This window comes from Alligator mississippiensis, chromosome 2 (genome assembly GCF_030867095.1).
Source record: "Alligator mississippiensis isolate rAllMis1 chromosome 2, rAllMis1, whole genome shotgun sequence".
Lineage (NCBI taxonomy): Eukaryota > Metazoa > Chordata > Crocodylia > Alligatoridae > Alligator > Alligator mississippiensis.
This window is the reverse complement of record NC_081825.1, coordinates 168,996,911-169,011,489: the sequence shown is the minus strand read 5'-3', so window position 1 is coordinate 169,011,489 and position 14,579 is coordinate 168,996,911. Positions and strand designations below refer to the sequence as shown.

Here is a 14,579-nt window from a genome sequence, read left to right as displayed (position 1 = left end):
TTTCAGCTATACTGGGATATGCCGCGATACAGCTAATCTGTTTTATTGGGCGACACAGACATCACTCATTATCCTGCAGTCAGACCCCTGCTGCTCCCGGGAGCAGTGACGTCCTACCCAATACTGTAGGACAACACCTGGGGGATGTCTCTGAAAAGGGATAACCCTCAGGTTTTCCACTTGCAGAGATGTGCCCTGGGAATCTCCTAGCAGGGAATCCCACTGGTACATGCATCCTACTGCTACACCCCAAGTAAGGGCATGGTAGCATGATATGTATGCCTGCCCAAGAAATTCCCAACCAAACTATTCCCAGGTCATGTCTCTGCAAACAGGGGAACTTGGGAAAATCCTCCTGGAGCTTCAGGGGCCCAATCCTGTGCACCCTAGCAATGTAATGCCCCATGTGCCCTTGCCAGGTGTAACTGGAGAGGACAGGCAACTCCAAGCAGGCTGCATTCTCCTACCCCAAAGCAAACAGATATCTGCTACATAAAAGCAGCACAAATTTATACTACCCATGTTGCTGCCACAATTTTTGTGGTGCAACAAGGGGCATGAACGTCTGCTTGCTTGGTCTTGTGCTGTAACAATAGATACTTAAGGCGGCACAAAGGTGGTGTCTGTTTCCAGTCTAGTACTCATACAGCCAGGATGTAGTAGCAGTGAGAAGAGATGCATTAATTATAAATGCACAGTTATTAAAATGTCAGCACAAGAAAGAGTAAAGTTCCCTGGATCTATCATAAATTGGACAATAGTTTCAAAAGAGAAAAACCATGACAGATATTGCATCTAAATTCCTGCAATGTACTTAAACTCTTACATCCATTTTAATGCAGTCTTTGTCTAAGCATTCAGATAAACCTTGCAGTTTGGTTAAACATGTTATAGATTCCTATTCAAACAGTTTGTTTTTAAACAATGGAGATCAGTGCCAGAAGAAGTGCTGCAGACAGTCCTCTGTCTACAGAACTGGTATGAGGCAGCCAAAAGCAATGCAAATTTCCTTATATGGTCTCATTAAAATGCTTCAATAACTACCTGGAAGAACTACTGGAGTAGGAAAAACTAAGTGTGTTTATTCATTCCAGTGATTTTCAGTTTCTTATCTTAGTGAGACTACTTTTTTTCCCCGACTTTAGTAGCTAAGAACATAAGAACTATTACACTGGGTCAGACCAAACATCCATGTAGCCAAGAATCCCATTTCCAATGGTGGCAAGAAGCAGACGCTACAGAGGAAGAGAGTGAAAAATGTGACGTGCAGAATGATCCATTCTGTCATACTCTTATGGTCTTATGCAATTCAAACACTTAACCCCTTTTTGCCCCTAACAGGGAACAGCTGATGTAGGAGTAGGGTCTATCACAAGACAGCAATTTGATAAAAGGGTGTATACAGACAGCATAAGGCAGTGATGGAACGCCAGCATCCTTCGCAGAACAGTTTTGGCTTCAGTGTATGAAATATGGCAGCTATGGTAATGTTAAGATGTATACACCACCCCTCCTTGACTGCCAAGTACAATGCTACCCTCTCCTGGGGACCCTGGTGCACTGAAAGAACCACGGTGAAGGCACTGAGTCAATCTGCCAATGCAAGAGGCAACAGGGCAGAAGCATCAATTTGCACCAAGAGCAGCAATTCTCAGGGCCAAGAGTCCCACCATCTGAGTTCAGAGGAATTCTGCATTTCTCTAGGGCACGAGACAAAAGCCATAGCCAAGTTTCATGGGCTGTTTTAGGAGCCATCTGTAAGAAGATAAAACCTCTATCTGGCTAAACAGATATCTGTTTACACATAGGGCTTGAGATCACTTCTGCAAATCTAGCAACAGTAGAGACAAGGTGCTTTGAGGAACCAAAATAAATAAAATCCAGGACTGAGGCAGAAGCCAATGGTATAACAAAGCACTGAGGGAAAAGATAAACACTGGAACAGCACACCAGAACGTTAAAGATTGTGGGGGGTTATCCTTGCCGCAGCATGGCACTGATTTGATTCCTAGAGCTGCTGTAGGATGGATCCAATCTTTGCAAGCCAGATCCAGCCCACAGGACATAGGCTGCCACCCCCTGTGCTAGAGCATCAAATCAATCAGTATTGCAGAAATGCATTGGGAAGTTGAAGCAAAGGCTTTAGGCAACCTATCAAATTGATGGCTGACAGCAGAAACCTGCAGACTCAATAACACATTCACTGTATTTTAGGCCAATTCTTCACTGAGCACATAGACCAGTTTAAGGATATCTGACTTGATTTTTAAATCCCTAAATCCTTGCCTTCATTTTTAGTTTTGTTAAGATTAAACCAAAAACAACCTCTGACCAAGACAGAGGAACTTGCGGGTACATCGGAGGTCACAGCACCTTCACCGGTTTACAGATCAAGAAGTACTCCAAGACAAAACAATGATCACTGATTTCACGGCACGAAGAGTGAGATACTATACAAAAAATTCAAAATCCTTTTCTTTGTCCAAGCTTACATTTTTCACTCAAGATAAACAGCAAGAATAGACAAATTAAACTAGATAAATAAATAGCAAGAAATACAGGGAAGGGAGAGAATTCTCCCCCACCACCCTCCCCACCCCACTTTTTTTTTTTTTTTTTGGAGTATTGGGAAGCACTTAGAATAGGGACGGGCAATTATTTCAAGCAGAGGGCTGCTTACCAAGTTTTGACAAGCTGTCAAGGACTGCTTGGGTAGCCCTGACCCTTGACAGGTGCCCCATACCCTGGTCACCATCTTAGGACCGGAAGTACTGCCCCCTAACTTTTGCCACCATAAGTCCCTCCCCATTGCCCAAGGAAATACTCTTTTCAGCATGGGGGTTTGCCATCTCAGAACCAAAATATACCAAATTATATTCTAAAAATCAAACATCTACTACAATATTAATTAATCTGATTTCAAAAAAATATTTTGTCCTGATTTACTTGTGTTTGTATAGTGTACATAGAGGTGATTGTACAATAGCTTAAAAAGAAGTCTTACTCTTGTATATTGTGGGGAGGTGTGCATGCGTGCATGTGGCTAAACAACATCGTGGCATGTGTGGAGGATGAGGATTAGATGCTATGAGACTTGGCTCTGACATACAAACCTAGATAGAGAAACATTGCAAAGTTGGGGAAACAACAAAAAGGAGTAGCAGAGCTGGTAGAAAGAGCTAGGGCAGGGGTGTCCATCCTCCAGCCCACAGGCCAGATGTGGCCCATCCAGACCACAAAGCTCCTCATAGGTCAGGAAGTCTAGCAGTGGAGCAGTAGCAATGAATACTGCCAAACTCCTCTGCTGCCAAATTCCCAAGTCTGTGCAGCAGGTTGGGACTGGGCCGTGCCCCTTCTCCCTTTACTACTGGTTCAGGGCCAGGCCATGCCACCTTCTTCCTGCAGGACCAGGGCACACCTCCCACCCTGCATGGCTGGATCTGAACTAGATCACCCCTGCAGGACTCAATGGGGCTGCGCCCACCCCAATCTCTGGAGTAGGATCATCAGCCAGATCTGGCCTGTGGACAGACTGGGCACTGCTCATCTGGCAAAAAAAGTTGAACACAACTGAGCTAGAGCACTGCAGAGCCATGGGCATCAAGAACTTCTTCATGCACCAAGGTCAAGCATAAACTGACTGAAAAATTCAGAGTAGCATTTATGCTATTTCAGGGATGGCACACAACTCAAGACAGGGGGGAAAAGCTGACACAATCTCCACTCTAGTCTCATGCTAAGGTGCTTAAGCGAGAACTGTAGGAGACTGCTCTTCAGAGCACGGGCGGTCAACCTGCAGTACACATGCAACAGGCCACTTCTGCACGTAGCATGCTGGAGAACAGAAAGGGTCCAGGGAACATAGCAAAAGACAAGGGCAAGGAACAAAGCAGAACAACAGATCAGGCAGGGAGCACAGGGCAGGGAGACAAATGAAAAGAAACAAATAGGGCAGGAAATAGCAGAAAGCAGAGCAGCAGATCAAGCAGGGGAAGGGGATTGGACATGGCACCTTGGGAGGCGTGGGGCTTAACTTGTGGCCTGCCTGCCAAAAAGGTTTGGCCCCATTGCTTTAGAGCAGGGGTGGGCAAAATGCAGCCCAGGGGCCAGATGCAGCCAGCCAGACCATTCTATCTGGCCCGTAGAGCCCCTAAAAAATTTAGAAAATTAATATTTATCTGCCCTTGGCTGCCTGTCACGCAGCCCTCGATGGCTTGCCAAAACTCAGCAAGCGGCCCTCTGCTCGAAATAATTGCCCACCCCTGCTTTAGAGCATGACGGGCTACTTAAGATCATGGAAGCAGTGACCCATTCAAATTAACTGGGACACACACAGGTGCCAAACAATAAAACCAACCCTAAAACCAGAGCTACTTTACCAACCTGCATTTTGTTTTGAGCTTGATGATCCACCCTGCTCTACTTTTGCTTTCTTCTTTTTAGAAGATGAAGAATCAGAAGACACTGGACGTTTCTCTACAGCAGGAGTAGAAAGGGCTCTTTTTTTGAATAGCTCTCGTTCTCTCAGCAGGCTCGGATCCATAATTCTGTGACAAGAAAACAGGAGCGGGGGGAAACAAAAGTGAACCAGATCAATGAGGCACCTCAAGGCATACGGGGCTCCGAATTCCTTTACATGGCAAGTTGCTCCTTTCTTCTAAAGCACGCATCTGAGAGAAGCCAGGCACTGGCACGTGCCTTTCCGGGTTTGGTTTTAGAACTGCTGCAGCTTCACCTCCCGACACAGAGGAGAGGGATCTGCCTGCGCTGAAGGAGGGGCAGCCGCTCAGCTGACCTGGGCACAAACCAACGATTTCTCTGAAGACTGTACTCAAGGAACGTTTACAACCCAACTGACATTCATTCTGCCTGCCTGTCTCAAGTTAAAACAATTCAGCCTCCTGACTAGACCGCGCGGTGAAAACCATGAAGCCCTGTCGTTTATTAGAGGCTGTCGGTGCCCAGCGAGTTGCTCTGCTCCCGCTGAAGGCTGCCGGCTAAATAACGTCCCCGGCACAAGGACGCTGGCCCCCGCCGCTCCGCCCAGCCGAGCTCCCAGGCCGGCTGCGAGGCCCCAGGCGGGCCGACTCGCTGCCGCACTGGAGAGGGCCCCAGGGCGGCACGCGAGCGGAGCGGCTCCGCGGCAGATCCGGCCTCCCGCCGCCAGCAACGGCAACAGCTCCACTGGGGGCGCGAACCCCCGCCCCGCCCCGCCCCGCCCCGCACTCACCAACAAGCGCGAACCCCGGCGCGGGGCGAGAGACGCGGAATACACGAAGAGACTAACAAGGAGCCGCTCACCTATTGGCCGCCGCTGCCGCTCCCACCAGCCTCTGCGGCGCCCGAGCTGGGCGAACCCGGAAGTGGCGCCGGCCGGCCCCGGTTACCACAGCGACCGGCAGCACGAAGGCCCCGCCCCCACCGTGACGTCGAGGGGCGGAGCGGCCGCGCTCCAGCCGCTGCGGGAAGCTAGGTGCCGGTCGCGGGCTGCGGGCAGGCGTCCAGCAGTCTTCCCGGGGCGCCGAAGCAGGTTTTATGACGCACAGGCTGTCGGGGGGGGGAGGGTTCTTCTTGAACTGGCACACCAGCTCGTGCACCCAAAAATTAGCTCTTCTAACCAGCAAGTACTCCGGAGGGCAGGTTACTGTCTAGTCCCGCCTCGAAGACCTGTATCATGCTGTTCCTGAGGTCGCAGGGATCCCAACATCCCACAGCCCTCTATCTCTGTCCCCGCCTCCCCATGAGCAATGACGGTGGGGGCCCTGGTTGCCCGTGGCCTGCCCTAGTGGCAAAGGGTTAGGCAGCCCTGCATGCATCCTGCTGGGACTCCTCAAGCATGGCACCGACTCCCACCCTTTGAGCAGTCGGAGGACTCCCTCGGACTGTTCAGGGCACATTGGGAATGTCCCGGGGGGAGGCGGGGGACAAGGCAGGTAGCCCTGGTCCCTGCAAAGCACCACCAGAACCACAGGAACAGCTGCTCTGCCCACTATTACAGAAGTTTCCACACCACAGGCTCTGGTTCTCATGGGGGACTTTAATCACCCTGACACCGGCTGGGAGGACAATACAGCAGCGCACAGGCTGGCCAGGAAGTTTTTGGAGAGTATTGGGGACAACTTCCTGGTGCAAGTGCTGGAGTAGCCAACTAGGGGCCATGTTTTTCTTGACCTGCTGCTCACAAATGGAAGGATTGGTGGGAATGTAGTTAAGTGGATTGCAAGTTGGGCAGCACGAGACCATGAGACAATTGAGTTCAGGATCCTAAGGAAAGGAAGGATGGAGAGCAGCAGAGTAAGGACCCTGGACTTCAGAAAAGCAGACTTCGACTTGTTCAGGGAACTGATGTGCAGGATCTCCTGGGAAGCCAGTCTGAGGGGGAGAGGAGTTCAGGAGAGTTGGCTGTACTTTTAAAGAAACCTTACCAACAGTTCAGGAGCAAACCATGTTCAGGAAGACTAGCAAGTATGGCAGAAGAGCAGCTTAGCTTAGCAGAGAACTCCAGTAAACTAAAATCACAAAAAAGGAAGCTTATAAGAAGTGGAAACTTGGACAAACAACGAGGGAGGAGTATAAGAGCATGAAGTCAGGAAGGCCAAAGTGCAATTGGAGTTGCAGCTAGCAAGAGATGTGAAGGGTAACAAGAAGGGTGTCTGCAAGTATTTTGGTAACAAGAGGAAAACTGGGGAAAGTGTGGGTCCCTTACTGAATGGGGGAGGCAACCTAGTGACAGAGGATGCAGAAAAGGCTGAAATACTCAATGCCTTTTTTGCCTCAGTCTTCACAGGCAAGGTCAGCTCCCAGACTACTGCACCAAGCAGCACAGTTTGGGAGAAGGTGAGCAGCCAACAGTAGTGAAATAACAGGTTAGGGACTACTTAGAAAAGCTGGGCATAGACAAGTCAATGGAGCCAGACAGGGATGCATCCGAAGGGGTGTTGGCTGGTGTGACTGCAGAGCCTCTGGCCATCATCTTTGAAAACTCATGGAGATGGGGAGAGGTTGTGGATGATTAGAAAAGGGCAAATATGGTGCCCATATTTAAGAAAGGGAAAAAGGAGAATCCAGGGAACTACAGACTGGCTCTGTGGATGCAAGGATGTGGTGTACCTTAATTTTAGCAAGGCTTTTGATGTGGTTTCCCACAACATCCTTGCAGGCAAGCTAAGGAGGTATGGGCTGAATGAATGGTCTGTAAGGTGGATAGAAAACTGGCTACATCATTGGACTCAGAAACAAATGGGAGAGAGTCTAGCGAAGGGCAACAAAAATATGAAGGGGCTAGGGCACATGACTTTTCAGGACAAGCTGAGGTAACTGGGCTTATTTAGTGAAGGGAAGAGAAGACAGGGAGGATTTAATAGCAGTCCTCAACTACCTGAAGGGTGGTTTGAAAGAGGATGGAGCTAGACTATTCTCAGTGGTAGGAGATGACAGAACAAGGAGCAACAATCTCAAGTTGCAGCAAGGGAAGTTGAGATTAGATATTGGGAAGAATTTTCTCATGAGGAGGGTAGTAAAACATGAACAGGTTACCCAGAGAGACGCAGGACTCTTCATCCTTGGAGGTTTTCAAGAACTGGCTAGACAAAGCTTTGGCTGGAATGATCTAGTTGGGGATGGTCCTGCTTTGAGCAGAGGGTTGGACTAAATGTCCTCCTTAGGTCTCTTCCAACCCTAACTTTCTATTATTCTATGTATAGAATTTAATTATTGGAAGCTTGTCTTAAATTTGTCCCCCTCACCACTGCAATGGAGAAAGCAGTGGCAGGGGAGCAGGCAGTGGGGAGGGAGGCAATGGGAGTCAAGTAACATGACCTCTGCCCTCTCCCATACCTTGTACCCTGCTGCCTGTTTCTCCCAGCACTTGCCCCCTCTGCTACCAGCACACTCCAGCATCTGCCTCCCCACTACATGCCCTCCCATGCCTGCATCTCTTGGCATCTGCTCCCCATAGCCTTTGCCCCTGCTCCTCACCTTTCCCTCACTACTGTTTATTCTCCAGATCCAGCAGGGCTCCAGCCCTGCAATGCAACAGTTGGAGCAGCAGCTCTGGCCAGGAGCTGGACCCTGGGCTGGAACTGCTGCCACCACTACCAGGCTGGGATGGGGCCAGAGCTCTGCCAGGCCCCCGTGCTCTCTTCTCTCCCACCTCCATTCCCTCTGATATTACAACCACCTCTCTACCCCTGTTCTCCCCTGCCCTTTTCCCTACTGGAGGTGAGCAAATCAGCAGGTCCAGATGCTCTCCACCCTAGGGTGTTGAGGGAGCTAGCAGGGGTTATTGCAGGGCCCTTGGCATGGCTTTACGAGCACGCGTGGTGCTCGGGCCAGGTGCCAGATGATTGGAAGATAGCCAATGTGGTCCCATCTTTAAAAAAGGGAGGAGGGAGGACCCAGGCAACTATAGGCCTGTCAGTCTTACCTCAACCCTGGGGAAACTCTTTGAGAAAATCATCAAGGAGCACATCTGTGATGGGTCGGCATCGGGGATGATGCTCAAGGGCAACCAGCACAGTTTCATTAAGAGCAGGTCATGTCAGACCAACCTGATTGCCTTTTACGATCAGGTCACAAAAGCATTGGATGCAGGTGTTGCCATGGATGTAGTCTTTCTGGACTTCAGCAAGGCCTTTGATATTGTCAACCACCCCATCCTCATTAAAAAACTAGGTGACTGTGGCATCGATGCCTACACAGTCAGATGGATTGCAAATTGGCTGAAGGGTCGTACTCAGAGGGTGGTGGGTGGATGGGTCATATTCGACCTGGGGGGAAGTGGGCAGCAGAGTCCCCCAGGGCTCGGTCCTTGGGCCTGCACTGTTCAATTTCTTTATCAGCGATTTGGACGACGGGGTGAAAAACAACCTGTTCAAATTTGCTGATGATACCAAAATATGGGGAGAGGTGGGCACATTAGCAGGGAGGGAGAGACTGCAGAAAGACCTGGATAGGTTGCAGGGGTGGGCTAACAAAAACAGGATGCGTTTCAATACTGACAAGTGCAGGGTGCTGCACTTGGGCAGTAGTAACCAGCAGCACACTTATAAGATGGGAAACTCCCTTCTTGAGAGCACAGAGGCAGAAAGGGTTCTTGGAGTCATTATTGACTCCAAGATGAACATGGGCTGACAATGTGAGGTCACGGTCGGCAGGGCTAACCGGACCTTATCGTGCATCCACAGGTGCATCTCAAGTAGGTCCAAGGAGGTGATCCTCCTCCTCTACGCGACACTGGTCAGGCCGCAGCTGGAGTACTGTGTCCAGTTCTGGGCACCCCACTTCAAGAGGGATGTGGACAACATTGAGAGGGTCCAGAAGAGGGCCACCCGCATGATCCGGGGACTGCAGGGCAGACCCTACATCGAGAGGTTACGGGACCTGAACCTGTTCAGCCTTCGCAAGAGAAGGCTGAGGGGGGACCTGGTGACCGTCTATAAACTCACTAGGGGGGACCAGAAGGGTTTGGGGGAGACCTTGTTTCCCCTAGCACCCCCTGGGATGACAAGGAATAATGACCACAAGTTGTTGGAGAGTAGGTTTAGATTAGACATCCGTAAGAACTACTTCACAGTTAGGGTGGCTAGGATCTGGAACCAACTTCCAAGGGAAGTGGTGCTGGCTCCTACCCTGGGGGTCTTTAAGAAGCGGCTTGATGCCTACCTGGCTGGGGTCATTTGAGCACAGTTTTCTTCCTGCCCAGGCAGGGGGTCGGACCTGAAGATCTGCAAGGTCCCTTCCAACCCTACTTCTATGATTCATTGGTTTGCCATTCTGAAAGGTTGAGCTCCTCTGTTATATATTAATTTCCAGCCTTAAGGAAAAAAAGAGACTTGCAACTTGTTAGGGACAGAAAGCAATGTCTTGAATACTGACAGCTTTTCCCACTGTCTTTCAACCATGTATTTAAATGTTCTTGTTCAGGGTCCTTTTGTATTTGTTCTATCCACAGGCCACTATGCTAGATCAGTGCACTCGTATAGGAAGGGTTTACAGTCCAGTATACAATACCTTCTGCTCACTGACCAGGTCGCATACAAGTTGCCCAGTTGCAGAGACAGCAGGCTGGGCAGGGAAGTAATGCTAGAGCCTTTGCAGGAAGGGCAGAAAGGGGCTTGCGTGCAGGAGCTCTGAAAAGGTGCAAACCTAAAAAAATATGCATGCATGCAATCGGATTGCCAGCACAACGGAGGGGTCTGGTTGACTGCGTCCAGGATATAAACACAGCAGACGGTGGGAAAGAGAGAGGAGGGAGAGGACTGGGACAGTCTCTCTGTCCATGGAGAGGACTGAAAGCCTGCTCCGGGAGCCAACACACCAGGAAAGATGAACAGCCTGTGATGCTCATTAAGGAGATGGGTCCCTATCTTGGAGAGGAGCTGTACAAACTCAGGAGTCCCGGGAAAGGGGAGGGGGAAAGGAAAGAGTCAGGAATCTGTGCTTGCAGCTGGGTCGGAGCCTTGGGAGAGTTTAGACTGCTGGAACAGGGGACCTGCTGGTAAAGGGAGGCAGTCTCCATTAAGCAGCCCTAGTTTTACAAGGAAAGGGAATGTGGGGAGGCATTTAACCTCACAGTGCTTGTAAAAAGTTTATTTACAGGGAGGAATCATCTCGCAGCTGACTCAAGGGAGATTTGTTTAAAAAGAAACAATGAGGAGCCGTGCACTGCCATCTGGTGACCACTCATAGCAACAGCTGTGTTGCCATTTATTTCTACTGGAGTGAATAGACAAGGTTCTTTGGGTGAATCTGATATCTTTTATTAGACCAACTTAAATAATTGGAAAACAATTATTAAGCAAGCTTTTGGGTTCAAAAACCCTTCATCAGGCTAAGGAAGTTTCAGCAGTTGGTGTGTGCTCTTCCTGGATGGTTCCTTGGAGTGAACAGAATTCCTAGTAGAACTGAGGGTTAAAGTCTATAATCTGTGAATGGACATACATTCATAGGGCCATTGCATGTGGGATTGTTATAGTATGGACTATTCACTAATGTTGGGTTTATAGATAAAATTTTGGTTATGGGTTTTAATGGATGTTGTTGTATATAATTGTATTATATTTGATATTAATCTTTTCTCTTCTTTTCTGTAAATAGTTATAGCTTAAATAAAGAACCCTATCTGTTCCTTAGGCTGGAGTGGATTCTTGGGAAGGTGAGAGTGCAGGACACACTTTTTTGGCGGGACACCTCAGCCAGCCGAGCTGCCTGAGGGAGAGCCCAAAACTATTGACACCCTGAGGTTCTTGAATCTGGTGCGGCGCCTGGCACTGGTGTTGGGGGAGGGTTACACATATTTAGCCCAGTAAAAAACATTAAAAGTACTTAAGATAACAGCAACTGAAGCTGCTTTCTGTGGTTGCCATTTGGCCACTAGCATATGTTCATTTAACGACATGATAGAATCCAATCCCTGATCCCAACAATAAGCTTCCTGCCATGCTATATTTGAACGACAGGAGGCACGATTATTGGGATTAGAGAGCCAACTCCAATCGTGCAACTGCTAGCATGGGAAGCCTGGGGCACAGCTTTGCAAGTACTAGCTGGGGGGAGTCAATCAACTCCCACCACCTGGCAGCTGCAAACCATTGGTTCCCAGACCGGAACTTTAAAACTTTGGTGTGTACAGTCCAGCTGCATGCATGGATTTTAGACATCCCATCATATCAGGGCCCTGATATTAGGAAACGGTTTCCTGTCTGTTGGGAACTTTAAAACTGGTACGTGCAGCCCAGCTATATGCAAAAATTTTAGAACTGGCACATGGGGAGAGGCCCCCTGATCCTAGGCTTGTGTACGTGCTGCCCAGAGATGCTGTAAGTATAGCTTTTAACTGACATGGAAGGACCCAATTGGTTCCGTGCCCCCTGTGTGGGACTTGCATGGCCCATGCACCAGGAGTCTTGCACCTGGGCCGCAAGGGTGCTTTGAACATGCCACACATGGAGGAAGCCAACACGTGGTACTTTAAAATGACAGGTTGCAGGAAAGGCCAATTGGTGCAGGGGTTGCAGGGGAGGAACCTTGCAATCTGGTCCCTCAGTGCCCCATTTCAGTATCAGGACTGGGACTGTCCCAGTGCCAATGCTGACAATCTGCTCATTGTCAGCATCAGCATGGAGGCATATTACATTTAATTTATGGAGCCATACAAACAGGCGGCAAAGATGTTCCACATTTTTGTGGACCATCTTTGGGGCTGATTTGCTACTTCATGGTGCCATAAATCTGTTGAACATATAGCACTGTTACTATTTATGGTGTGTTAAACACATGAATCGTGCCATAAATGCAATGTGTACCAGGGGACTATGAGACAGCAGACAAGCAGCTAAGCAACATTCTCTAATATCTCCAAATTTACTATATAGGGAAGCTTCTCAGTATTTCAGACTAATGGAGACATTGTACCATGGAAATTCTTGGGAGTCATATGCAGGCTTATGGTAAAAACACAAAGTAACATTAATGAAGCCTGGCTCTGTGGGTATAAATCATATATTTCATTTTAATTATTGTACTGAGAAATACTAACTGTGAGATCTTTAACTAAAGAAATGAAGAGATGATGTGCTAGGAAGCATAGATTAACTAATGGATGCTTCTCTCATTTATTTTACTCTTGGATGACTTTGCAAACGCCATATTTTCTTGCATACAACATGTGTGTAATATCACGTGCACCTTTTTTGGAAGTCAAAATGAAGGGAAAAAAATTCTAGAGTTATGGCTGCATAGAGCAGAAACAAAGGCTAATCTTTAGCTGACATCCTCCCTTTCCTTCTGCTCCGGGAGACTGATCTCGATGAATGGAGCTACGATTCAGAAAAAGAACTGGAGGAGAGAGACCAGAAGCAGCTAGTAGACAGCAAAACTGCCCGAGAAAAGGTTAGCTTGATTGGTGGAACATCATCATAACCATTAAAAAGGAGAGACTATCATTACCACTTCTGGAATGAAGAACAATGAACCATTAAGTCAACTGACTCCCTCAGCTGCCTGAATAGTAAAGCAACAGCTGCTGCAGAGCAGGAATCAAAGCAGATGCTTGCACCTTGGGCTTCCCTGCTAAATTCGAGAGGGCTGATTTTTGGAGGATAGGTACATGAGTGAGAAAATATAATATCCTTTTATTGAGTTAACACTACTCTACACAGTGCAGCAGGACTTTAATAAAGAGATTATTTGTATGGTCTCTTTGGGTTAATTTTGCTTTGTCCAGTGTTCTGATTTTTCCCCTTTTGTCCTTTAGTGGTGGATAATTAATTTACTAATGTAGGTTTATGTTGGTTATTACTTTTTGAAAGATCCCCTTTCTCAATAATTTTTTAATTAAATATTTCTCTCTAATTTAAAAAAAATCAACCTGTTCCATACATAATTTTTAGAAACTGAAATACCATTTCAAGTAAAATTTGTAGTTAGATTAGGGCTGTCAATTAATCCCAGTTAATCCATGTGATTAATGTGTTAATTGGTTCTTGCATTAATTTTTTTAACGGCAGTTAATAGCACATGTGATTTTGGAGCCCGCGCCTGGGCTCTGCTCCACTACCTCCAGGCTGCCCAGCAGCGCAGTTGTGGCAGTGCACAGGACCTCAGGGCAGCCCAGGCGCAGGCTCCAGGCAGCTGCAGCAGGAGAGGAAGGAGGGGGCATGCACACAGACGCACACACAGACAAACATGAGCAGCTGCAGCCTGCACACTACGTGTAGAGCAGTGCCACGCTGGTAAGTCGGGGGGGGGGGAGGGAAGGGGTGTAGGGGGCAGATAGATGCCAAGGTGAGGGGGGGAGTGAGGCAGGGGCTACTTTTCCCCTGGGAGCCATGTACTGGTCATGCTGCGTGTCACCTGCCTGCCCAGCTGCAGGAGGGACAACATGGCATACCGTGACTCCTGGGGCAAGGCAGCAAGGCACAGAGCCCCAGCCTGCAGTGGGCAACTCACCTCTGCCCCATGTATAAATCAGGGGGCACATGTCCCCCATGCCTCCCTTGGGGGGGTGTGCAACAGCATGGAGTCATGCCCCCTCACCCCTGGACGCACTTCCTGTGGCTCCATCCCACAACCCACCCTGGCCCTGGGGCCTCATTCACTGCAGCCCTGCCCCTACCCCATGCCCTCCCTCACTGTGGGGGCCTCAACCTGCACCCCCACACCTCTTCCCTATAACCCCCACTTCCACAGACTTACTTTCTGGGCAGTGTGTGTGTGTCTGCCCCTCACTCCTATGCCACAACCCCGCTGCTGCCTCTCATCCCTGACCCACAGTACCCTACATCCTGCCAGGGCATGGGGGACCCCCCCCCCCAGGCTCCAAACCCCATACACACACCCACAATCCCCTCACACCTTCACAGATTCCACACACATACCCCATCCCCACCCCCAACCATACAAAGTACCTGCATAATTTTTAGTTTTTATCTGTGCGATTAAAATTGTGATTAATTGCAACTATTTTTTTAATCATGCAACTAATCATGATTAATTTTTTAAAAATCATTTGACAGCCCTAAGTTAGATAAACTTTAATTTCAAGAAAAGACAAATAAATGAACAAGACTAGAGGAAGA

The 14,579-nt window shown here is 48.6% G+C and overlaps 1 protein-coding gene across 2 annotated transcripts in view; it reads right to left on the bottom strand.

Moving 5' to 3' along the window:
- GTF2E2 (general transcription factor IIE subunit 2) overlaps positions 1-5,374 on the bottom strand; it is a 67,076-nt gene extending 61,702 nt beyond the window's left edge. The window contains exons 1-2 of one of the 2 annotated variants that reach the window (XM_006260234.4): positions 5,302-5,374; positions 4,384-4,547 (exon numbers count right to left, since the gene is read on the bottom strand). In XM_006260234.4, coding sequence (XP_006260296.1) covers positions 4,384-4,543 — 160 coding nt within the window. In that variant the 5' untranslated portion in view covers positions 4,544-4,547; positions 5,302-5,374. Of the gene's footprint in view, positions 1-4,383; positions 4,548-5,230 lie in introns of both variants that reach the window. The other variant, XM_014607372.3, reaches the window with a different exon arrangement.
- Between the last annotated feature and the right edge of the window lie 9,205 nt (positions 5,375-14,579).